The sequence below is a fragment of the Pelmatolapia mariae genome, linkage group LG16_19 (assembly GCF_036321145.2).
Source record: "Pelmatolapia mariae isolate MD_Pm_ZW linkage group LG16_19, Pm_UMD_F_2, whole genome shotgun sequence".
Taxonomy (NCBI): domain Eukaryota; kingdom Metazoa; phylum Chordata; class Actinopteri; order Cichliformes; family Cichlidae; genus Pelmatolapia; species Pelmatolapia mariae.
The window spans coordinates 59,516,844-59,542,117 of NC_086241.1; the positions used below are offsets into that span (position 1 = coordinate 59,516,844).

Sequence of the window (25,274 nt, forward strand, 5' to 3'; positions counted from 1 at the left end):
AAGATGCTGTGCTGTAGGTTAAAGGGAAGACATGCATGTCACAGCTTTGGGAATGAAATAGATAACATTCAGTTCACACAGAGCTATAAAACACTACAGGCAAGCTAATCTGCTAATCAAGTTTGTGTGTGTGACTGATTGCTGCACCTCACAGATCTGGGAACAAAGCCTTGGCTGTCGGGACGCGCAGGCGACACAGATCCTGAAAGAGAAACAAAGGCGGATTCAAGCTGAACATCTAAGAGATTAAAAATGGGCACCCTGCTATACCTATGTGACAAAACAGATCCAGATTGTCTTTAATGTGAAGAGGCAGTCCCTGCTGCTCAGAATTTCACACTTCAAGAAAGACACCTGCTAAAGTATTTATACCTACACTCTATATCCATACTGGTACTCAGGTTGTTGCACTCATCGTATTATTTTATTACTTGTTATTCTGTTTGTTAAAAAAACAAAACTATTATTTATTACTTTTTAAAGGAAATCTGTTTCTTCATTATTTTGTTCTTTTCGCTCCGGGACCGTGTGTACATAATTTCGTTCCACCTCATGTTAACATGTGATGCGAATGACAATAAAGCTCCTTGAATCCTTAAAGATGGGTGACTGCAAAAGCTTTTAAAGCATTTTCACACATTCTTGACCTTGAAACCAGCAATGTACTGTCTCGCTTTACGTTCACCATTTAGTAGTTGTCCTATTATTATATAGACGTAATCTTCATTAGTTGGAGCTTTAAAACTCCAAAATGTACCGTGCTGTAAAAAAGTATCCCCCCACCCACCTTCTTGTTTTTTACATTAGGGATGAAACAAGTTTTTAAATGATTATTTCACTCACTGCTTTAGGTCTGTCTGTGCTCGTGTTTGAATGACCTCTGGCTGTTTCTGCTCTCTGCTGTCTTGGCTCTGTTGCAAAGTCCTGAGGTGTGGTGTAGTTTGTGAGGCTGCCAAGCTGCAGGGCTGAATGCTGCCTGTTCCGGTGCAGACCTGTGCACACAGAAATAGAACAGAGTGAGAGCTATGCTGCAGTGTGAAAATAATATCTATAAAGAAATTTAAAATGTCATCACAAAAAGATATGAGTGTCTGGATAATCTGATGGCTTTCGATTTCACTCATGAACCGCATGAGCAGCTTTACATTATTGCTTCACTGCTCTGAGATGAAGGTGGTGGGCTCAGTACCTGTCGAGGGACTTCTAGTAATCAGTCTGCTGACTGATAGCATGCAATAAGTCCTGCTTTGACCTGTGATATAACGATACCGAGAAAGTAGGAGTGAAATGTCAAGTCAAGAATGTCTGAAGCAGACAAAATCTTACAGGCAAAGCGACCTGTTGGTCTGTCATCCTGTTGAGTATCAGGAGAGCCTGGAAGGCTTTTACCTGCTGTCGAAGCTCCTCTGGAGAGAGCTGCCTCCACATCGTTCATCTGGTTCTGCAGTTTATCCAGCTGCTGAAAGGCCTCTTGTTTAAGGCTGCACTGCTGCTGTAGCTGGCCCCTCACCTGGACCCCAACAATGTGGTTAAAGTTTTTTTTATTTATTCCTGCTTAAATTTAAAATAAAAACACCATGTGCATTGATATTTACTTGACAGATCTATCACCAGATTGAGGCCAAGACTAACTCTGTATCTGTAAGTATCTCTACAGGATTTAAGGTCACATGGTCAAAGTGTGACTGTTGAATCACATGGGCTCTGAAGACTGCATTATACAGTTCTGTTAAAAATTAATTGTCCCTTTCCTGTTTTTTTTTCTCATTTTTTTGTCACACATGTTTCAATATTAGACACAGATAACCAGAGTAAATACAAAATGCAGTTTTAAATGATTATTTAATTAATCAAGGGGGGAAAAAATCTAAAGCTACCTGGCCCTGTGTGAAAAATATAATTACCCCCTTTTTAAATCATGAAATAACTGAGCAACCTTTTTCTATCTTGCCCAAGGATACTTGGCATGCAGACTGGAGGAGCCAGGGATCAAACCACCAACCTGCCGATCAGTAGGTGACCTGCTCTACCTCCTGAGCTACAGCCACCCCCCTTTAATTTGCATTATATTAATATTAGACAAAGGTAACCCCAAGTATATAAAAAAATATCACTTTTTAAATGATGAATTCATCTCAATTGGATTTAGGTCTGGACTTTTATCCTACATCACTGTCAGATTTTTGCCAGATTTTTGGCTGTGGCTAGTGAAAAACTCTAAAAGCAAATAGCTAACCCCAAGTTGCTCTCCGATGCATCTATCGGAGTGTGAATGTGTGTGAATGTCGTTAGAAAAGCACTCAGTTTAGAGTCAGTGCTTGTGAGAATGGGTGTGATTGGGTGAATGTGGCATGTTGTACACAGTGCTTTGAGTACGCCAGGAGAGTAGAAAAGCGCAATATAAGAATCAGTCCATTTACCAGTTAAAGATAGGAAATCAGGAGGGAGGTATTAATTGAGGTTTCTGATAGCTGGTATTGGAGGGCACTGTGCCTTTTCAATGAGAGTCGTTCAGAGTGGACATTGATGGCTTCTCAGGCCAAAGTATGAACATTATCATCCTGAAAACAGTCTGTCCTGATGAGTTCTTCTATGTTGAGCCATGCATCTGTGGAGTGGTTGTCTGGTTTTCCTGTGTAACGTTATGAGCACTCCTTGCTCCACTGAGCAGCACACACTACGTTGCTTAGATTGTGTTTCTGCCTTTGGGATGAACCAGTGCTTTTCTAAGGGTGTTGCTGGATCTGACATACACTTGCATGTTATACTGAGTTGTCCCATCATAATTTCTTAGAAATTGAATTTCTGACAAGCCTACCCAGCGATCAAGAACCACACCTTGAGTCACATTTTGGATCATGTGACCATTAATAACTCAAGTGGTTGAAAAGTCTTCATGAATTGAAAAGAAGTCCAACTAAAGTGCTTAAGACTACCATGACCTGAAAGACTGAGAACCTACAGATATAGTCTGTTAATTGGTTTTATTTGACTCTCAGTTAAGCTGTTCAGAGTCTGATTTACTTAAAATACCATGATCTTTTTTAAAATTGTATCTCTTCAGATGATCCATTTAAATTCCACTGACCACAGGTTTTTTTTTTAGCTCATGAAAAGTGAATTTTTTTTAGGGTTTGCACAGAAGACAGCCTGCAATCAGTGGTGCATAACACATTAATTAACGTACAGACCTGCCGGATCTCTTTGGCACTGCGCTCTCTTTGTAGCCTGTTTATCCTGCTGCCTCTGTCCAGCTGCTCACCGAGGGCCCTGAGCTGTCTGTCTCTATCCTCCATGTCGGCTCTCATTTGTTCCAAGGTCTGCACTCGATGAGCGTCCAGCTCCTGTCTGCTGCGGGCTTCCCGTGCAGACCGATGCCTGAACACCTGGAGCTCCTCTGTCTGTGAGCGAGAACCAGCAAACATTCAGTGAATACATCCAGGCTTCTTCTCCAGACAGCTCTTGCCACTGTCAAAAACTGAAAATGCACAGCTTTACATGAATTAGGAAGTCTATGGGAGCGAATTGTGATTTAAACACTTCAACATTTGCAGTGAGCCTCCAAAAACCCCCGATCCTGTCCTCAGAGATCCGAGAAAGCTGCAGAAGCTGCGATATAATGTAGGTCTCTGTATGATCAGCAACGAGGCAAAAAATGTAGTTAACTTTTAAAATCTTGGCATTTTAAAATAAACCTGCACTGCTTCTGAAAGCATTCAATAGCACCTTCACCAAGCTTAAGAAATACATACCAAACATTTCATAGTTTTAATGAATTTCAGAGTATTTGCAGTTTCAGCTAATGTTAGCAGGTGTGGATAGGAGTGCATGTACCTTCCTGCTGAGCTGCGTCTTGATGCTGCTGCACTCTGCCTGAGAGCAGGTCAGCGCCTGCTGTGCAAAGTCCAGCTCCTCCTGCAGGAGAGCCACCTTCTCCTCTGATAACATTTCCACTCTGAGAGCCTCGGTGCGAGTGGTAACCTCCCTCTGCAAAATGACCAGTGTGGCACTGAGTTCATAAATGTATAAATATGGGCTTAGAAAAATAATGCAAAGCTGACAAAATTAGTAAGGATTAAGCAGGTCAAGCAAAAGAAAGCATTAAACTTTTAAATTGCAGTACTTGAGTACATGTAACATTGTTACATTATTTGTTTAAATCCTACAACTAAGCATATTCATGCTTTTCCCTTTCACTTGGTCTCATGTTCCCTCCCTGCAAGAGGTAAAGCTAATTTCTGATTGCTGAATATTTCTTCATCCTGCTGTTAACCTGCTTGGTTTGGAGCAGCTGCCTGTGAAGTTTCTCCTGGTCGACCACCTGCCTCCAGCATCTCAGAGCCTTCAGTTTACAGAGCAGAGCAGTCAGCCGGCTGTTCTCCAGCTTCAACTCGTGGACTTCTTCCTTCTTAAGATAACAGTTAGGAAAGTGGTACAATTCACAGATCATCTTCAATACTTCTGCTCTTTTTAACTGCCTACACATAAAAACTTTCTGTACCTTTAACTGTGTGAGGGCGAGTCCATCATTGTCTTTGGTGCAGCCGTACCTCTTCTTGAGCTTGATGATCTTGTCCACTCCTTCCCCCCGTGCTCTGTTCACCATCACACTTACGTCCCGCTCCATTTGTCGGGGATATTCATCAAGTCTGGCCTGAAAGCCAAACAAAATTACCAAACAAGTCTTTAACAAATCAAAATGTGAGATATGACAAAATAACACTTGTTTATGTATTTCAGGAATAAGCAATGTTTTACCACATAATTTTAAGTTATTGTCCAATCAGTTATCTTTCTATAGCATCAACAACAGTCAAAACAAGGTGCATTATATTGCATGGTAAAGATCTTACAATATTATAAAGAGAACACCAACAAATCAGATGTTAGCAAATTATTATGGTAGAGAGAAACTTCTGAGAAAGTGTCATTCAACCTCTTTCTGCTCAAATATGATATATGAAAAGGGAAAGTATATATTCTAGTTATAAAGAAACAGTACACTTACCAGCCACTTTGTAGTTTTCACCACTTCAGCTACTTGCTAACACAAAACTGGTGAAAACTACAAAGTGGCCAGTGAGTACTGTCGATGCTATAGAAATATAATTGATTAAAAATTAATCAGCGAGTCGCACTGTGTCACTTCTGCCAGCTAAGAACTCAAAACGGAGGCTAAAATTTGCATAATCTCACCAAAATTAAACAGAAGAGTGAAAAAAACTCCTCGTCTGATGGGTCTTAATTTCTACTACAATATTTGGTTGTCGAGGGTGAAAGTTTTGTTGTAGCCCTTTAACAGGGGGCTTTGTTCTTTCACCTTTAACTGGATGCAGGTAGAGAAAAGGTGTCGGACCAGAGGGTGGTAGCGTTCTTTGAATGTGAGGCCGAGCTGCTCCTCTAAATTAATTTTCTCTTCTTCCAGGTGAGCAACTTGGGCCCGCAGGGCTGAGACCTCCAACATCATCCCACGGCATAAATCTGCCACCTGTGGATTAATAGAGCTCAAAAGTAGTTTTGTTTGAAAGCTCTCAATCTCAAACATGACTTACATTCCTAAAGCAGCTCAAATCTGCTTTTCTGCTACTAACTCACAAAATCATAGAGGCTACAGATGGGAATCACTGTGTGTACCTCTTTGTGAGAATTACTTGTCTGAGCGTCCTTCAAACTCTTCAAATCCTGCAGTTAAAATAGTGAAAGATAAGAGATTTCATTTTTTTTAAAAATATAAACTGCCAATAATATATTTAATCAGATAAAAAGATATTCCACACATGTACCTGTTCTCTCTGGTACAGAAGCTGAGTGTGCTGCTGCAGGATTTGTTCATAAAACTGTGAGTAAAGCAGAAAGCATTGGCGCTCTCGTTCCATCACTGAGGAGCTGAGGTGAGTGAGACACTGCTGCAGATGATCCCGAGAGACCTTCAGCTAAAAAAGAAAACAAAGAATATTATTAATGAACATCTAAAGTTTAGCAACTTGCATTAATACTCTATTCCCCCCCATTCTTTGGAATATAAGTTTTAATCGTCAAAAGCTGCACTGTTATATTCTCTCTATGTGTGTTGGCATTTCTTCACACAATACATGTGAAAGAGATACTTACAAGTGTAGTCAGAAGGAAATTAATGTCATCATAATTTTAGGCTTAATGATGTCTTTTAACTGCTCTTTTTCCAGGGTAGAATCATTGTAGAGCATAAAAACAAGAAGGGGTTTCTTTATCCATACAGAGTCAAATATATACAGAGACCCCCACTGATATTTGGTTAAATGTCCTTTAGCAAAGTTACACTTCAACCAGACACTTTTAGAAGCCATCAATGAGTTTCTGGTGTAATTGTTGTATTTGTGTATTTGACCACCTCTCTTGGTAGAGTTCATTTAAATTTGTTGGTTTCCTGGCATGGACCTGGCTTTTAAGCGCAGCCCATAAGTAAAAGCGCTACACAAATACAGGCCATTTACCATTTTACCATAAGTTTTCAATAGTTGAAGAATTTGGAGTTAGCCCTCTTCCTTCATTATTGCATCCACTTTGTGTGATGTAGCAGTACCACTGGAAGCAAAACAGCCCCAAGACCATGATGCTACCACCACCGTGCTGGACAGCTGGCACTGTGTTCTTAGGTTAGAAAGCATCACAATCATTCCTACAAACCCATCTCTTGTCATTTAGGCCAAATATATGGTGGCCCTGAGAGGCCAAATGGACTGCAACTTAAGAAAACATCAGCAATAAGAAAAATGCTGCAAAAGCACGGAAAACACAACGGAAATAGGAAAAACGAAAACAGAAATAGGAAAAAACAGATTTCCAAAAGCACAAGGGAAGTGTTGTGCTGGGAGACACCTAAAAGAAGTGGAGGATCTATCGCTTTTGTGAGGAAAGAAATGATGAGAGGTAAGTGTGTTAGCCTAACTATTAGCCCAAAAATCAGTCATCAGTATTATATGAATCATGATAAAACACACCTAGCATGTTTTGGGTTCCTGCAACTGGTTCGTTGGGTTATTGTCTCCCCAGAAACACTTCCCTTGTGCTTTTGGAAATCTGTTTTCTTTTTTCCTATTTCTGTTTTTCCCTATTTCTGTTGTGTTTGGTGTGCTTTTGCAGCGTTTTTCTTATTGCTGGTGTTTTCTTAAGTTGCAGTTCGTTTGGCCTCTCAGGGCTACCGTACAAATAGCTCAATCATTGTCACGTCTGTCATCACTGATGAGAAGTTTACATGTTGTGAAGTTAAAAGCTATTGAAGAACCTTCAGCACCACTTATAACTGCTATAGGAACACTTCAAAGAAATCAACAAAAGGCCTAAATAACCATAGCATTCATTACCTCAAGTGTGAAGACATTACTGGTCACAACAGCAGCTTGTAAACATTTAGTTGCATGTAAAAATGTTGCTTTTAGAGAAAAACTTCCCCTTAACTTTTTAAAAAGAGTTTGTACATTACTCCACATACCCTCTGTGGGAAACATGATTGCCACCTTTATTTTGCAGACTCTCGAGGAAGAAGAATCCTGGTGGAAATGGACTGATTACCTTCTCTTTCTAAAATAAGACATTTCTCAAACACCTGTCAAAAAAAACGTCTACCTAAAGCTGATACCAAGCAACACCTCATGTTCCCTGTCCCACATGTCTGCATAATTAACTGAGCATGTTCCCACTCCTTTCTCCTCTTTTTATGGACAGGAAAACAGTTAACTAAACAACTTCACTTTCTTCCTGTGCACTGGAAATGATAGGAATAAGCAGCAGATTTTGCATGTTTTTCCAAATACTTTGTGTACTTGGGGCTGTTAGAAATGATAATGATAGCGCTGGAGTGCAACCAGCTTGTATAATCAGCTCAGGAGAAATGGCAGCCTTTGTAGAGCAAGCATTTAAGGTATTCAGTGTGTTTTTGAAGGCATGCCTTAGCAGAGCAGGGTTTTAAGAGCATTATAAAGCCCACATTTAAAATAACAATGAAAGTAGATAAAATACACAGGTTTGAGTTTTTTTCTTTTTCAGCAGAGATCCTACTCCCTTTCTCCACACAGTAATCAGAAGCCTGTCAACAGTAGCAGCACATTATTAAAAGATTTTAGGGGAGAACAAAGCATGAGTGGGTATTTTCCCTACCTCTCCCTCCAACTGCTCAGCTCCCTGCATCAGCTGCTGGATGAATGTTTCCACCATCTGTGGCTGCTCACGGGACAAACTGTACTTCATTTGACTTCTTTTCCACAGCTCTGCTTACATGTGGAAACATTATGTAACTGCAATCATATAGTTTATAGTAAAAATATTTTGAATGGGTATTTAAAGGTAGATTCAGTGGTGTTTGTGCGTACCTGTGGGGAGCCGATTATCTTGTTGAGTTTTCTCTGAAAGCACTAGTGTGAGCTCTCTGCTCATCTTTCTCTGCACTGCTCTAATCATGTCGCACTCTGTGCTCTCCATCAGCAGGTGGAGCTGGAAAAAGTAGATTTTGCAGCACTATAAGTTCTTGTTATTATGACATGATGATTTAATTGTGCAGTTTTCATTGTGCTTGTACCTGCCAGGCTTTCACATCAACCTCTGAAGCTCCAGGAGGGGGCAGAAGAGACTGGGTGCCTGAGATTAAAACCTCATAGTGGTGCTCTTTATCAATTTGTTTAGCCAAAGCTCTCATACTGGGGTAAAAGATTTCATCTCTAAAAACAAAGTGAATAATTGCTGTAAAACAATGATTGAATTAGAAAGACCTAAGCATACCTTACATTATCCTAAAACAACATTAACTTTTAAAAATTTTGTCACAAAAAACAAACAATTATTTTCTGATATGAGTAAATAACATTATTTGAGTGTCTGATTTTTGATATTCTTTAATTACCGGTAAAGTTTTACGAACTGTTGATACAAAGCAGGTGTACTGAAGACATCGGCGCCTAAACGTCTTAGAGCCCAGCTCTCCTTGAAGACCTCTAGCTGCTTTGTCAGCAGGAGAAAACCTTTCAGCACAGACTGGACTCTGATTGGATCCTGAAGGTCTGCGGAATCAATCTTTATCTCTTCTTCTTCATCATCATCATCATCATCATCATCATCATCATCATCATCATCATCATCATCATCATCATCTTCTCTGCAGCTTTTATTTCCCTGCAATAAAAAAAAGGAATAGTTATCGAATCAGCAATCTTAGTGATTTACTTACAATTTTTATTCACTAATGTGTGAACCCTAACGTGGAAGCGTCACTGGTATGACCTTGTTAGAAACTGTCGTTACTTCATTAGGTGTGCCACTATGCTGAAGGTCATCTTTGTTGCCATGGAGACGAACAGGCTCTGCCTCTCTTCCACCGTTCAGGACGTCCTCCATGAGCAGGGACACCCCGAGGATTGCAGCATTGGCCTGCAGTCTGCTGCGACTGCTCAGGCTGCTCAAACAGAGCTGCAAATAACCATGAAATCTTTTTAACAATCCATGGGAGAGTTTAACGATGCATTAAAAAACCAAAACAAACAAAGCTGTGTAGTTGGTTAAGGTTGTTTGTGCTGTTTGAATCTAGACTTGTTAAGCCTATTTGAGAATTATGGGTATTAACCTCCTAGGACCTGGCGTCTACATATGTGGACATCACATTTTGGGTTATTTAGACCAAAATACTCAATTTTGCTCTACAAGGGCCTGATATCCACTTACGAGGACATTATACTGCTACTGTTCTATCAAAATTTTAAACAAATATCCTCATATGTGGCTCTTATTTTTCTTAAAAACAAAAATAAGGTTAAAAAATAAAATAAAAATCTAGTAATTCTTTGTTTTTACATTCATCGGGCCCCAATATACCCAAATATCAAAGAGAAATTAAAAATGCATGCCGTGGAAGAGTTCGGGTCTTAGGAGGTTAAGGACAATACAAGAAAGAAGTCCGCACCCATTTTGCAACTGTATAAATAAAGACAGGAAATACAACGACTTTCTTTTTAGCGGATGATCATGAATTTACTTGAGAGCATCTTTCTCTTAATGATAACAATACTGAGGTCCCATCTGTTTAGTGTCACACCACAACACTCAGTGTGCTTCATATTGTAATGTAAAGTCCCCACAATAATCCAGAGAAGACCCAAACAATCACAAAACCCATATGAGCAAGCACTTGGCGAAAGTGGGAAGGAAAAACTCCTTTTAACAGGAAGAAACTTTCTGACCCAGAATTATGACATATTGATGGCAAAATATATTTTTGGTTGGAAACATGATTCATACACAAGACCAAATCTACCAAGTCCCATCACCACCATTAACAGGTGAAAAAAAGCGTATGAGGTGGTGAACCTGCATGCAGTGTTCAGTAGGTGGGACATCCCAAACATGAAGAGGGAGCAGTCCATGACAGGCTATGAAACTCCTCCATGGATACATCCTCTGTGCCTGCAGCAGACAAAGCCACAGAAAGATGACGTGACAGAGCACATTTCCTCTCATCCTCTCAAGTGTTTTCATGTTTTTTGAAAACGTATGTTAGGATGATTTTCTAAAACGATTATATGAAGTCACCACCTGACAGCCTTGATTCTCCAAAGGTTGAGGAACGGGCAGCATGAGACTGAAGACGTCAGTCTGGATGCAGCCAATCATCAGAGGGAGAGCGTTCACCATGTTGTCATTTACGCTCTGGTAGGAAGTAACATCACCAGAGGAGAGGAAAGCCTTCCTAGACATGATAAACATACTTTCATTATTAAGGTTTATTAAGCTGTGATAGAAGAGTGATGGAGGGAAACTTCGGGGGAGTAACTGGGAAAAAAACAAACAAAAAAAACTGATACCACAAAAGCTTTGAGTTGTTGAAATATTTGAATTGGCCAAACAGTGGAAAGTGCATCAACATGAACTAATCACTAAATCACTAAATTTAAGCTATATTTTTCTTTATGTTTTTAAAATATTATACACTATTTTTTTTTGAAAGCATGTTTCTTTTGCAAGATTTGAAAATGTTTTCTATTAAATGCTGGTATTTTTTAAAATCCATGATAACTGCATCATAACAAAGGAAACCATAAAACCAAACACAGAAAAGAAAAGAGTAAAACAGCCTTTAAATATCTTTGTCATGGAGAAAGTTTCAGTATGGTAGCAGACAGCTGAGGGAAGTGACGATTTCACTGCTGACCTGACAAAGATTCTGACAGCAGTATCAAACTGCAGCAGTAGGACCTGCCTGCGCAGCTGCAGCAGGCGGCCGACGGACTCCAGGTTGCTGGGGTCAGACAGATGATCGACCTGCTGCTGGAGCTCCTGCAACTCTGTTCCTGTACAGCACCCAGAGAGGAAAAAACAAATGTGTGAATGGCTGTCCAAATCCAGGTTTTCCTTTTCTATTATATCACCTGGTCCCTGGTTATACCTGAAATTCAAAGATGGTTAAATGAATATGAAAGTTGTATGGCCAGTTCAGTCTGAACCGATAGGAAGGCAACAGTAACTCTCTCTTCTCTTATCTAAGAATAGAAAAATAATATTTCATAAAGGCTCACCAGAAGACTGGATAACAGAAGATTGGAAAAACATTTCCTGGTCTGATGAGTCTCAGGTGTGACATTGGGATAATAGGCTCAGAATTTGGCATGAAAATGAAAGCATGGATCCATCCAGCCTTGTATCAATGTTTTAGACTGGTGGTGATTGTGTAATGGTGTGCGGGGATATTTTCTTGCCACACTTTGGACCCCTTAATATCAGCTGAACTGAGTATTGTTGCTACGTCTGTTTCTTTATGACCACCTATCTTCTGATGCCTGCTTCCAGTATGATAAGGCACCAAGTTACAAAGCTCAAATAATCTCCCTGGTTTCTTGAACATGGCAATGAGTTCACTGTACTCAAACTGCATCCGGAGTCACCAGATCTCAGTTCTATGGAGCACTTTCGGGATGTGGTGCATTGGGAGATTCACATCATGGATGTGCAGCCAATAAATCTGCAGCAACTGTGACGCTGTCATGTCAGAACAAACCAAAATTTTACATTAAAAAAAAGGTGTATTTATTCTGTCATGTGTCAATTTTGAGTCATTCCATCCTATTCACTCTCAGCATTGCATGAGAGATCCCTAAACATTACCATTACTACAATTCTTTTGGAACGCTTCATTTATAAAATAAACCTACCGATGCTTTCAGCGCCTCCCCAGTCAGCTGCCAGATGTGACCCCGCTGCATCATGTCCTCTCCCCCATCTTAAAGAGTCTTGTCTGTTTCCCAGTTTGGAGAAGCTGATCAGGTAATGAATGATGCCATGAAGAGCTGACACGATCTGCAGAGTGTGACGGAGAGCCTCATCACATGCCTAATGAAATCAGACCAGAAGAGGATTAAATAAAATCCAGAGAAAGAAAGTGTTAACATGTATCTCTCCTCCACCAACGGAAACAAGAAGAGCAAAAACAGATCTGCTCTAAAATTAGTTCATGGCATGAGAAACTGAAAGCTAAAGTTATCACCCTGTGACCTGCTGTAATATTAGTCTCTGTGACAAGTTCAAGTGTCTCACCGAATCATCAAGTGTTTTGAACATGCAAAGCACTTCAGTGAAGTGGGGGATGTACCAGAGGTTGAGGAGAGTTCTTCCATCTGCACACAACAACTGCTGAAAAATCCTGTTTGGGAGAAAGCTTGGTTTGAAAAGCTTCCCCGGATACAACTGAAGAAACATCTCTACCAAAATGCACAAACTTGGCATTTTGGCTCAAATTCTTTAAACAAGTTTTACCGTACTATAACCAGGACACAAATATAATGTGGATAATCACTCTTTAATGCTTAGAGGTTGTACCTGTGGTCAGAACAATGATCAGCAACCGGCTGTCCAATTGTGAAGTAGGACTGACGAATGTAGGGAATGTCTTCCAAGAGAAAGGTCAGATTGTGGTAATATCCAACAATCTGAGCTCTTACACAGTGCATGGACATTTGTGTGCTGAATCTGAGAAAAAACATTTAGAAGAACCTTACTATCATAGAAAAAACTCAGTAAAGCTCAGGCATGTTGTCTGTTTTAACAAAAAAAGGATGCCCAAGAACATACTTCCTGAGAAAGTCGATTATGAGCTCCCTTTTGATCTTTGCAGCCTCCTCCTGCACAGTGAGACAAATTAATTTTACTTCATGAGCAGCCAATCACATTTATCATCCTGCTCAGCCACCTGCGTGCATCTCACCGGGGTTTTTAGAAACCCCCCCACGGCCTGTTTCTTCTTCACAAATGAATTCAGCATCTCGTCACGCAGACCCGCTTTTTCCAGCTGGATGGACACAAATGCGCCCATCACCCTGGAGGAACAAATGAGATTTTATATCAAAGAGCAAAAAAAGTGTTGTGTGTTAATCACTACCGGTGTAGTTTGTCCTGTAAGTCAATACCGCTTTTTTGTGGAAGTTCTCCTGGAGTGTTTGGAGGGAAAAGATTTATATTGTTCCTGCAGGCCGCCTGTGTGGCTGCCAGAGCCGGAGTTACATGTTACATCTTTGTCTTCCCTCTGAGATTAATAAAGAAGATAAGAAAAATTTTTCAACAGCTGTGTGTTTATATAAAAGCATTAAAAAAATAACACCACAGTATTCAGACTCTTGTTCAATACAGAGAGTAATAAATACATGTTATTACCAATAAATCAGCGTGTAAACACTATTATTCTCAGATGTTGGACCTAACTTACCCTTGGGCAGTATTCATATTTTTACTCAGCCTGTGTTTGCCAGTCTAATGGATCCACCGTATTGTGCTGTTTTCAAATCAACAACCATAAAAATGTATGCAAAAAAACAAAAACAAAACAAACCCCCAGATGTTTATTTTATCCCAATTCCATCCACATATAGAGCACACATACGGTTAATATTTCACACACATTGAGGCTTTTTTTTTTTTTTTATTGCCTCTGGATCTAGAACATAATTTCGACCAGGGAACATCTGATCAGGATGATTTTATTTGATGTCCTGCACAACAATGACCACTCAGTCCCATCATGCATTTGAAGTCCAGTGTGAAGTCATTCAGACTGTGTCATTATGACAGGTTCTTCACAGGACAGGCAAATATTCTAAGTTGAAATACTCAGAAGTTACTTTTCACCAGAGAGCAACACAAACCTCCGCTGAAGATGAATCACTTTCTGCCCAAAGACAAAGTCGAGCCAGTTTGACCGCACTCATCAAGGCGTTCTTCTGTGTAACCTGACAGGCCAACGCCACCTGGAGGTTCTCGATACTCTGTCTGTTCATAAGCTAGGAAAAACAACACATGAAAGTATTTGTGTGTTAATTTATTTTCTGATAAGCCTTAATGTTTACTTTAATCTTACATGGATAACCGCTTCCTCTGAGCTGAAGCTAAACCTCCCGATCTGGTTCTCGTCCAGTTCCTGGATGCTCAGAGGCAGATGGGATGGGATGAGCCTGCAGCAGAAAGTCCTCTTTAATTTTCTTTCAAACACAGTTTACTGATTTTGTAAAGAAGCTGAAATAATAGATATTGCTGGATTGCTCAAGAGAAGTCCCAACATCTTTTTGACAGCTTCTCTGAAACATGTCTGGTTTTTAATATACATCAGACTTTTTAGTTAAAGAGAACAAAATTCCAGCTTTCAGCTATGATGAAAATGAAGATTTATTTGGAAAATCGGATGTAGTTATGTTTTACCTGTCCACAGAGCTGTCGTCCTCCAGGATTTCTGTGATAAAAACAGGCCTCTGCTGGACTCTGACTTTCTGATCAGTACACTCAAACTGCAGCGGCCTCAGATACAGGTGGAACTCCTCAAAGCCGAGCTCTAAGGCCACATTTCTGTACAGCCTGAGAAAAAAAATGTTACGTTACATTACTCATTTAATTCAAACTGGTTAATCCTGGCTGCACAGAAATGTTAACATATCAGCAAAGAGACAGTATAACCTAACAACAGCTGTAGTTTAATAGAAACTGGATTCTTCTTATCCTGGGAGGGTTTAAAATTTTAAACAACTTTAAAATTGTTCCAGAAACTTTTTTTGCTAAAAAAAAAAAAAAAAAAAAAAGGTGGAGTGGGTGAAGACAAATGTCAGTGACAGGATAGCATCAAGAGTGAAAGGGAAAATTTACAAGTGATGTATAGTTTGAGGATGTTGGCACTGACAAAAAAAGACAGCAGGCAGAGCTGAAAATGTTAAGATTTCCATTGGGAGAGACCAGCATGGACAAGAATAAACATGACTACATCAGAGGGACAGCACAGGTTTGGACAAAGAGTTAAAAAACAAAAGGACGAGATGGTTTGGACATGTGCAGAATTGGTATAGTGGATATATTGGATAAGAGGTGTTGAACTTGGAGCTGCCAGACGAAAAGAGGAAGACCGGAGAAAAGTCATGGATGTAGTGAAGGAGCTGCGTCACAGAAGTATGAAATGTAAAAATGTAGGAAATTGAAAGTGGAAAGTTGTTTGTGTTATCATGCTATATAAAACTTAAATGAGTTAGGTTGCACCTGGATATGTTTGGGTGTAAATATAATAACTCTTTGAAGTAACCTTTGAAGCTCATTTCTGAACTGAGCAGTTTGTTATATGTCACGTGTGTTTATAGAACAAAACGACTGGGTTTTCATCAGAACTTGATGATTGGCTGAAAAACCTGCAAACTGTTTAATATTTACCAAACCACCTCTTTATTGATGCATAGTGAGGTGTCAAAACTTGTTACTAAGGGTACAAAGGACTTTGTCAAATGCCATCTTCATGGGGAAAAAAGGAGTTAAATAAAAGGTCCATAACCTATTGTAAATACCCCTGCCCCTCTGCTGTGAGTGTTTTCTTAACTGTGCCAGATGTGCTGTCTCTGAGGCTGATTCCAGCAGGCGATGGCGGATGCTCATAAGCTCCAGCAGCATGGACAATGTTTCTACAGCACAGGAGTGCTTGTCTGGTCCTTGCTTCATGTCCCTCTCCTCTGCAGCTTTTACTAGTGACAGGCCCAACTTCTGGACCAAAATTGGATCCTCGATAAACACGTCTGAGAACAACTGAGAGCAACAGACAAACTGGGATTTAGTGAAATGGCTTATGTTTTTGTACACAGTAATCTAAACATACTCTGAACAAGAACGTACATCTCTTTGTATTTGTGAGCTGTAGGAGGCTCCTGGTGAAGTCTGGTTGTTCCAGATTTTCAGTGCCTGCTCTAAGAGGTTGTGTTCGAGGTGGAGTTTGTCAGTGATGCTCGTGGCTCGGTGCAACTGACATAGTTCAGTGTGAGCCTGAACCAATCCGTGATAGACTGCAGAGGCCAGACAGAGTGATGGGTGAACTTCTAGCAGGAATACATTCATCAGAGCAGGCCTGCAATAAAAAAAGGACGCAAGGAGGGAAAAACATGAGCATTAAAAGAGGAAAATAATCATATTTTATAGTATAAAGTTCCTCAACAGCTGTTTTAACTTGCCTCGCGCCTCCAAGTGAGACCAAATATTGGGGAACATAGTTGGGTGGACGACCATAGCTGGTTATAAAGCCTTTGTGATCATTTCTCCAGATGCGCTGAAGGTACAGTCGCTGTCTCTCTATCTGTTCAGAGAAACAACATAACCACAACATATAACTGGTGTGTCTCATGTACAGACCACAGTTATTGCACAGCTTCACATGTAAATACAATCCAACGCATCATTTAGTGTTTACCTGATTGTCCAGAATGTCTCGGATCAGCCGCTGGTGGCTCTGCATGCAGCTGATCTCAGTCCTGTAGGCCTGAAAATAGTAATCCTGGTTCAGGTCCAGCTGTGGCTTCCTGTGCATGATGTCAGTGATAACTTGGGCCAATGCAAACCTCTCCTCTGTGCCCACTGCATGCTGGTAGCCTTCATAGTAACAGTTTAAAAGCTGCAGAAACACAGAAGTGCACAGCGCACAAGCAGTTCAGTTTAAACATTCATTCAATAAAATCCATTTACAGCATCTCAGTCGTAGTTCTATAATGTTCAATACTAACAGGAAATGACTGAGCCAAAAAAATAAAAAAATCAAATCCTCTTTTCCATCAATCTACCTGGACTTTGCTCTCCATGAACTCAGTCTCACATGTCCACAAATTGAGAAGCACAGCAACGCGGTCAACATCTGTCCCAGCCCAGGAGTTGAAATCTACTGTCGAGGCTGACACTCCCTCAGTTTTTCCAATTTGTTTGATCGTGTTTCTGTGGATGAAGTGCGAGCCGATGAGGAGAAGCTCATTCATCAGCTCCACAAGGTCCTGCAGAGCAGCGTCGTACATGATGTAAAACCCTCTGGGGTCCTGAGTGTGGATGTAACGGCCCTCAGAGGTGTAAAAATCATGAAGATTCTCCACCTCTGCAAACTCCATGAACTCTGAGCAGTGGACCTAGACAGTTGTAAGAAGCAATGTCTGGATTCTCAGTTAAACCAATTTTTTTTTTTAAATTCACTTGAAGTAAGAGGATATGTTTTTACCTTGTAGTCGACAGGAGTGCTGTGGATATACTGGAAAGAGCCGAGACCTTCTGCCTCTCCTTTTCTTCCTCTGGCTGCATTCATCCAACCCGTCTCCTCCGCTGTGCTGCGCAGCACCTGTCCTTCTAGCTGCAAACCTGCCAGGTCAAAGGTCAAAGTCCTTTCCACAGAGCGCAGGTAGTTCAGCATCCCAAGTGACACACGCTGCAGATGGTGAAAATTAAAACGACATTCAAGAGCTCGCATACTATAGCACAGACCTTCCCAAAGTGTGGGGCCCGCCCTGGGGGGGTGGGGGGGCGGGCGCAGAGCCATGGCAGGGGGGGCGCGGGATGAAAAGGGGGGGGGAACAAAAAACCGCTTGGACACTGCTAACACGGTGCACCCACAGAAACGCAAAGCAGGAGATGAAGCATCGCTGAATATGTTTCCAAACCAACTTCATTCTAAGCCAAAGACTAGTAAATATGGTGAAGCATATCTGCCCTTTGGTTTCACCTACACAAGTGCCAAGGTAGGTCTCCCCTGCAGAACTGCTTTTCCCTGCATCGGGAGCACGCACTGGGCTCTTCCAATCACGGACAAACAGTATCCTACATTCTTGATTTTTAGTTCACAAACAATTGTTTTAATGACTAACTACTCCTGACATTTTGGAGATGTTAGCTCTTTATACAGTAAAGTTACAGCGGGATACAAATAACATCAGGTTGATCCTGCCACGATTTGTTCCCCCGGTTCAAATCACGGACAAACAGTATCCCACAGCTGTTTATGTTTTTGAACCCATTTTGCACAGAGAGGCATTTTTTGAAAAATGTATTGATAGCAATGTTGAAAATTATTACACAGGAAAAAAAAAACAACTACATGTAAAATAATCACACCATGACGCCTCTGCCTTTCTAAATGGAGGGACAGTAACTGCGTGTGTAAATGTAAGGGTGTAAAAACTGAAGATAGAGACAAAATACTGTTAATCTGACTATCTGCCATTCTGCAATTCATCTCATGTAAACAATAACGTGACGTGAAAAAAGGCACATACCTTTGACGTTGCATGATGAACTCTGTATTCCTCGTCCACACGTAAACGCAAAAAAGGAGTTTTAAAAAAATCTCCGTTTTCGGTGATTCGAAACGCTGTTTAGGTGTGAACGAAACAGCTGCGTTTTCACAAATACCCGTGTAGGTGTGGACGTAGCGTAAAAGAGTTAGTAGTTTATTTCATTGCTGCCTGTAATTTATTGCAGATTACTTGTATTTGCTTAATTGTTTAATAAATGTTTGAGGTGTGAAATAAATCGGAATGGAGCAAAATATGGGTGTGTGGTTGGATGATGTGCGTGTGCGCGCGTGCACGCGCGGGGGTGGGGGGGCGCGAACATTTTTCTTGTAAAACAAGGGGGGCCTAGCAAAAAAAGTTTGGGAACCACTGCTATAGCAACAGACAGATATACTTAATATCTTTTCTTTTTTTTTTAATCAACAAGAAAACGATCATCAGCAAAAAACAGTTTAAAGACGAGAGAAAGAACAATTCAGTATCCACAACTGCACCAAAGAATAAAACAGTGAAGTGTGGATTATTAAACTTTAGGTCGCTCTCTCCCATTTTAGTAAATGAATTAAAAATAATCAACAAATTGATTTACTCTGCCTTACAGAAACCTGTTTACAGCAGGATGATTATGTTAGTTTAAATAAATGGCAGCAATCTTCCACTCCAGTCGTTAATTAACCAAAGGCCCTGCTTAGCCTTGTCCACCCTCACTGGAAAACTCAAAAAACTGTTTTATTTGTTGTTCTTTATCGTCCACCCGTGCCTCAGAGTTTCTGTCTGATTTCTCAGAGTTTTTATCTGATTTAGTGCTCAGCTCAGATAAAATAATTATCGTGGGTGATTTTAACATCAGTGTAGATACTGACAGCCTCAACAAGGCATGTAATCTATTATTAGACTCAACTGACTTCTTTCAAAATGTAAAAGAACCCACCCACCACCTTAATCACACTCTAGATCTTGTTCTCACATATGGCACAGAAACTGAACATTTCCACATAACTTTACATTTACAATGGTGGATTACACAGCAGTGGGGAATAGATTTCATCTCAGTAGACGTCTTTCTAAAAGTGCTGTAACTAAGTTTAAGGATGTAATTCATCTACTGTTCTCTTCTTCTATGCCTGGTGCCAACAGAGCAGAGCAGCTACCTGAACGCTACTCCCATAGAGGCTGATTATCTTGTTAATAATTTCACTTCTTCACTGCGAACACCTCTGGATACTGTAGCTCTTCTGAAAAAGAAAGGCTCAAACCAGAAGTACTTGACTCCCTGGTATAACTCTCAGACGCACACCTAAAGCAGATAACCCAGTAAGGTCAAGAGGAAATGGTAAATGGACTGGTTCTTATATAGCACTTTTCTACTCTGAGCACTAAAACCACTTTAAAAAACCTCATTCACCCATTCACACCCATTCGGACAAGCACTTTTTTTCTACTCCTTAAGTGCTTTCTATTTAACATTCATGCGCATTCATACTCCGATGGATGCATTGGAAAGCAACTTGAGGTTAGTATCTTGCCCAAGGATATTTGGCATGCAGACTGGAGCAGATAGGGATTGAAGCACCAGTCTTCTGATTAGTAGGTGATCTGCTCTACCACCTGTAGCATTCCTTTAAGCAAAAGTTAACTAGTAAGAACTTCATGAATTTCTTCACAAATAAAATTTTAAACATTAGAGAAAAAGTTACTCATAACCATCTCAAAGACATAACATTATGTACAGCTACTTTCAGTACAGCTGACTTCAGTTATTACTTCCTCCAAAGCATCAACATGTCTTTTAGACCCCATTCAAGATTGCTCAGAGAAGTCCCACCATTAATTAATGTTTCTCTGTGCTTTTCCTGCTAGACCGCAGTGCAGCGTTTGATCCTGTCGACCCTAAAACTTTATTACAGCGATTAGAGCATGCAGTAGCAATTAAAGGTACCGTGCTGCAGTGGTTTGAATCGTACCTAATAGACTCCAGTTTGTTCATGTAAATGGAGAGTCCTCTTCACACACTAAGGTTAATTATGGAGTTCCACAGGGTTCAGTGCTAGGACCAATTCTGTTTAGATAAAACTGAGGTTATTGTACTTGGCCCTAAAAATCTTGGACTCATTCTTGACCAGGATATGCCATTCAATGTGCATATTAAACAAATATGTAGGACTGAGTTCTTCCAATTGTGCAATCTCTAAAATTAGAAACACCCTGTGTTAGAGTGATGCCAAAGAACTAGGTCATAGGCATTACTTAGTATTACTTCTAGGCTGGACTACTGTAATTCATTATTATCAACCTTCAGTTGATCCAAAGTACTGACAGGGACTAGAAAGAAAGCATATTTCTCCCACATTGGCTTCCCTTCATTGGCTCCCTGTTAAATCCAGAATCGAATTTAAAATCCTGCTCTTCACATATAAAGTAGTGAATAATCAGGCCCCATCTTATTTCAATGACTTTATAGTACCATATCACCCCATTAGAGCTTTTCACCCTCAGAATGCAGGCTTACTTGTGGTTCCTAGAGTATTTAAAAGTAGAAAGGGAGGCAGAGCCTTCAGCTTCTAGTTTGAATTTGGGAGAAAGACACCCTCTCTACTTTTAAGATTAGGCTTAAAAATTTCCTTTTTGATAAGGCATATAGTTGGGGCTGGATCAGGTGACCCTGAATCCTCCCTTAGTTACACTGCAATAATTGTAGGCTGCTGGGGGATTCCCATGATGCATTTGGTGTGTCTTCTTCAGTCACCTTTTTCACTCACTATGTGAGACCTCCCTGCATTTAATTGCATTTCTCTTGCTCCTCTCACCCCAATGCCAATGAAATGTATCTATTATACTGCATACATCAACATGCACTTACATACCTGCCACATAAATACTAGTAGAAAATACTACTACTGTACCTGGAGCTCTCTGAGTTTCAAATGGCGCAGAAAGATGAGGGACAGGTAAGCTCCTCTGGTTACTACTGGACCTGAGAAGCCTTCAGGTAAACTGTCATCCAGGCCCAGGACCTGCAGGTTGTCCTCCAAAGACTGACTGTGCCACGATAATATGAGTGAGTGGGAAAAGAGCTGATGTTTTCCTTAGTCTTAAAAAGGCTTTCAGCCTCACAAGTGACCAAAGTAATGTGATGAATAAATTCTGCAAAGCAATTTTTCTTTGAATAAACACACACCTTTCATGGTAAAAGCTTGAGGTCTGACTCTTTGAAATCTCTTTGTTGCTGCCTCTGCTCCCTCTGGATGCGGATGAGTGACTCTGGGTTTCCTATTAACATAAATGTCAGTGTTATTGCACTGACTGAATTTTTACATCTCCCCAAGTCGAAAACTAGACGACACACACCTGAATGAGATTGGCAGTGTTGTAAACACTTTTCCAAATCTCAGAGATCATTTGTTTTTTTGTCTTGCGGCTGCTTGAGATGAACGATGTGGATTGTGAGTCGCCAACTTGAGCAGCATGTTCTTTGAGAGCTGCAGCCACGTGGAGCAAATTGCGGACCTGCTCAGATACACAGTGAGGACAGCATAACAAAACGTGACAAAAATCATTAAAATAAAAACGCATTATATACGGTCAGGACACTTCATTAGGTACACGTTGCTAGTACTGGCTTTTCTTCAGAACTGTGTTCATTCTTTGTGGCACAGATTCAAGAAAGTTCTGGATACATTTCTCAGAGATTTTAAGTGATCAGCTGGTACTAAGGAACCTAAAGTGTGCCAAAAAAAAAAAAAAAAAAAAAATCATTCCAGTACCAGCACCAGTCTGAGCTGCTGGTTCAAGGCAGGATGGATCCATGCTTTTATGCTTGTCTCGACTATGTCCACATGCCTAAATACGCCGAGGTCACTGGCTCATATGACATAGCAGCTGAAAAGGTGTACCTAATAAAGTGGCATTAGTGTAATGCACTGTTAGCAAATTCTCACTTATGTTCTTTTCACCAGTTATCAGTTAGTCAGTTGTAACTATATAGTTATTAATCATTTGCAATAATTTCACCCATTTTGAAGGATGCGTGACACTCATTCAGAGCAGACTCGCTTTTTACCTGAAGAAACTTGCACTGCATCTGGAGCAGCTCATCAACTGAATTCTTTTCCTTGAGCTTTTTGAAGAGCTTCTGCTGCCACGGATCTCGCCTGGGTTTCACCTACAGAGTGGAAACCAAACAATCAGTTTCTAGCATCCTGCAAACATCTGAAAGACTACAGAATCCATAAAAACACAAGTGCTTACAGGGAAAAAAATGCAAATGTTTTGCCAGATACTGATGAACTCTAAAGCACCGAGCATCACAGGAAGCAGTATTTGAAGAGATTATTTTACTATTTTATTTGTTTCCCTCAAACCTGGATGAAAGGAATCCAGTTAGCCTCCTTGCACACAGCCATGGTTGCACTCTTCCTCCCCCACTGACTCTCTCTGACGTCCATACCGTCATAAGGAGGAAACGTTTTCATCTGCTCTTGTTGTCGGAAGATTGTTTTAAACTCCCTCCACACCTGGACAGACAGCAGCAGAGATTCAGACCAATAATTTAAATTTCACCACCTTTTGAGAACAAATATACCATGCTGAATAGCTCCATCTCATCTGCAGTGGTTTTCAGATTTCCTGTGTCATACGGCAGGCGGAAGTAGGCGAGCAGGGACTCCAGCTCGGGCATGAACTGCTCCAGGTGAACGGTGTGGAGTGGGAGTCCTGAAATACAGTTAAATGTAAACTTTTTTCCAAAAGATTACAAAAAACATGTATGAAAAGAAAGGCTCACCATCAGCCTGTTGTCTTTCATGCAAAATTTCCCCACAATCCTTTCCTGGTGCTTCATCTTTTCTTTCACACATAGGTACATAGTGCAGCACCTGTTAAAGCAAATTTGAATGTGAAATAAAGCACCACAGGCATCAGATAGGATGAACAGTGATAAAATCTCTCTGTGGCTTTTTACCCTGAGAAAGTTGTGGATGGGCTGAACAGAGTGCAGGTGGCAGACAAGCCACTGCAGATAAATGACCACATCGTCCTGAGAGAGCAGGCTGACAGGGTTTCCTCGGCCGGTCAGCATCTTCTCTCTGCTTGCTGACAGTCTGCGAGCTCTCTGAACGGCATCCTGATACTCACGGGTCATGTAGGACACCTGATCCTGAGACAAAACAAGTCTGATACGATGATGCATTTTTCAGTGTGACATCTGTACAATTCTTCTCATTCTTTAGAAATAAAAGATTCAGCATTCTCCAGGTGTTTACACGAACATTTTCCAGTGACATTCAAAATAGTGTACAAGGAACTGTATGCTTCCTGAACTGACTATTCTGAATAATTATTAAATCACAGAGATGCTGTATAAAATCTAAATAACTGGATCCCAAGTATTTGTTATCATTTAAAACTCATATATAAGAGAAAGCAGTATAAAGATGGAAAACATGACTGCAGACAGGAAAATTTAGTCCCCTGCCTCTTTTACTATGCTGCTGTGAAACTTTGCAGCGTGATTTGTGATCTAAGATGACGTAAACGAGAGCTGCCCTGAAAAAGAAATCCAAAAACCTGTAATTACTCACACCTGTTCAACTGCTCATTAATGCATATCCAATGAGCCACTGTCAAGAAGACCTGCTGAAGTTCAAACCGCACTTCAGAATGAAGAAGAAAGGTCATTTGGAATTTGAATTTGGCATGAATGTTGCCATTTCAGAAACTTCTGATCTACTGGGGTTTCCCCACACATGACCACGTCTAGGATTTACAGAGAATGGTCCAAAAAAGAAACAAAATATCCACAAATATCCAAGTCGTACTAACAGGAAGGCAACAGTAATAACTCGTACTAGCAAGCTAATGCTAATAAAGTGTCAAGTGAGTATATATACACCTTTCAGAATTAATGGTACCTTAATTGTGTACTATTTAAACATGGGGGGTTAATTCTGTTTTAAAGTCACATTCACACTCGTGTAGAGCATCCTGTGTTTTTTGTAAATTGTATTCTGTGATATTTGCTATATTTTTAAACTCAGATTAAAGGTAGATACAGAATAAAATGCAGAAAATAACCACAAACTAGTACAAAAGTACAGTGAAAAGATGTACTTTTTTAGAGTATTGTTAAAACACTGCTAGGTCATGCTGTTCGTTTACACATGGCAACCTTATAATGGGGATAAAGCTTCTCAATAACGTTGGCATGGCGGCAAAATCTCCTCCATCTCAGCATGAGCAGATATCTGATCTGAGCCAAGTGATAAGATCTGTCTGTGAAGAACTGTGAGGAAAAAACAAAACAAAAAGGAAACTGGTGTAAGTTTAAAAACATTTCAAAAAAAAAAAAAAAATCATCTGTTTCTGCTTCTTGTTTCAGGCATAAATTTTCTGTCTCTTTGTCCTGACCTGGTGCAGCAGAAGAGGCAGACTGTCAGGAGTGTACTCAAAACTCAAGCAGCTCTCTAGCTCTCGCTGCATGATATCAGCCTGAGACCGAGTCGGCAAAATGTCAGCCACCTGAAACCAGCAGAAAACAGAAACTACACCTAAAAAAAATTAATAAACCTAAAAATAATGTCTTCACTTAACATTGGATATAAATCAAAGATTTAAAAGTCTAACAATGCAAGACTAATAATGAACTTTCTGTAGAAAGCATCACCTGAAGCCCTCTCCTCAGTGCATGCTCCCTCTCCACACGAAAGG

At 40.4% G+C, this 25,274-nt stretch overlaps 1 protein-coding gene across 1 annotated transcript in view; it reads right to left on the reverse strand.

The window, feature by feature from the left end:
* The window catches only part of si:ch73-242m19.1 (uncharacterized), a 28,609-nt gene extending 5,197 nt beyond the window's left edge, over positions 1 to 23,412 (reverse strand). The window contains exons 1-41 of the mRNA XM_063496654.1: positions 23,353 to 23,412; positions 23,152 to 23,282; positions 22,931 to 23,083; positions 22,630 to 22,731; positions 21,918 to 22,076; positions 21,748 to 21,839; positions 21,473 to 21,608; positions 17,504 to 17,707; positions 17,082 to 17,414; positions 16,715 to 16,915; positions 16,479 to 16,600; positions 16,147 to 16,375; positions 15,857 to 16,059; positions 14,704 to 14,856; positions 14,366 to 14,459; positions 14,154 to 14,288; positions 13,422 to 13,537; positions 13,220 to 13,331; positions 13,087 to 13,136; positions 12,835 to 12,984; positions 12,553 to 12,658; positions 12,171 to 12,348; positions 11,174 to 11,312; positions 10,558 to 10,711; positions 10,333 to 10,428; positions 9,253 to 9,438; positions 8,876 to 9,144; positions 8,555 to 8,693; positions 8,349 to 8,469; positions 8,137 to 8,246; positions 5,784 to 5,933; positions 5,635 to 5,682; positions 5,321 to 5,488; positions 4,502 to 4,654; positions 4,274 to 4,408; positions 3,835 to 3,987; positions 3,192 to 3,401; positions 1,390 to 1,510; positions 1,190 to 1,252; positions 844 to 992; positions 148 to 202 (exon numbers count right to left, since the gene is read on the reverse strand). Of these exons, the coding sequence (XP_063352724.1) occupies positions 149 to 202; positions 844 to 992; positions 1,190 to 1,252; positions 1,390 to 1,510; positions 3,192 to 3,401; positions 3,835 to 3,987; positions 4,274 to 4,408; positions 4,502 to 4,654; positions 5,321 to 5,488; positions 5,635 to 5,682; positions 5,784 to 5,933; positions 8,137 to 8,246; positions 8,349 to 8,469; positions 8,555 to 8,693; positions 8,876 to 9,144; positions 9,253 to 9,438; positions 10,333 to 10,428; positions 10,558 to 10,711; positions 11,174 to 11,312; positions 12,171 to 12,348; positions 12,553 to 12,658; positions 12,835 to 12,984; positions 13,087 to 13,136; positions 13,220 to 13,331; positions 13,422 to 13,537; positions 14,154 to 14,288; positions 14,366 to 14,459; positions 14,704 to 14,856; positions 15,857 to 16,059; positions 16,147 to 16,375; positions 16,479 to 16,600; positions 16,715 to 16,915; positions 17,082 to 17,414; positions 17,504 to 17,707; positions 21,473 to 21,608; positions 21,748 to 21,839; positions 21,918 to 22,076; positions 22,630 to 22,731; positions 22,931 to 23,083; positions 23,152 to 23,247 (5,742 nt within the window). The 5' untranslated portion in view covers positions 23,248 to 23,282; positions 23,353 to 23,412 and the 3' untranslated portion in view covers position 148. The remainder of the gene's footprint in view (positions 1 to 147; positions 203 to 843; positions 993 to 1,189; positions 1,253 to 1,389; positions 1,511 to 3,191; positions 3,402 to 3,834; positions 3,988 to 4,273; positions 4,409 to 4,501; positions 4,655 to 5,320; positions 5,489 to 5,634; positions 5,683 to 5,783; positions 5,934 to 8,136; positions 8,247 to 8,348; positions 8,470 to 8,554; positions 8,694 to 8,875; positions 9,145 to 9,252; positions 9,439 to 10,332; positions 10,429 to 10,557; positions 10,712 to 11,173; positions 11,313 to 12,170; positions 12,349 to 12,552; positions 12,659 to 12,834; positions 12,985 to 13,086; positions 13,137 to 13,219; positions 13,332 to 13,421; positions 13,538 to 14,153; positions 14,289 to 14,365; positions 14,460 to 14,703; positions 14,857 to 15,856; positions 16,060 to 16,146; positions 16,376 to 16,478; positions 16,601 to 16,714; positions 16,916 to 17,081; positions 17,415 to 17,503; positions 17,708 to 21,472; positions 21,609 to 21,747; positions 21,840 to 21,917; positions 22,077 to 22,629; positions 22,732 to 22,930; positions 23,084 to 23,151; positions 23,283 to 23,352) is intronic.
* Positions 23,413 to 25,274: the final 1,862 nt, after the last annotated feature.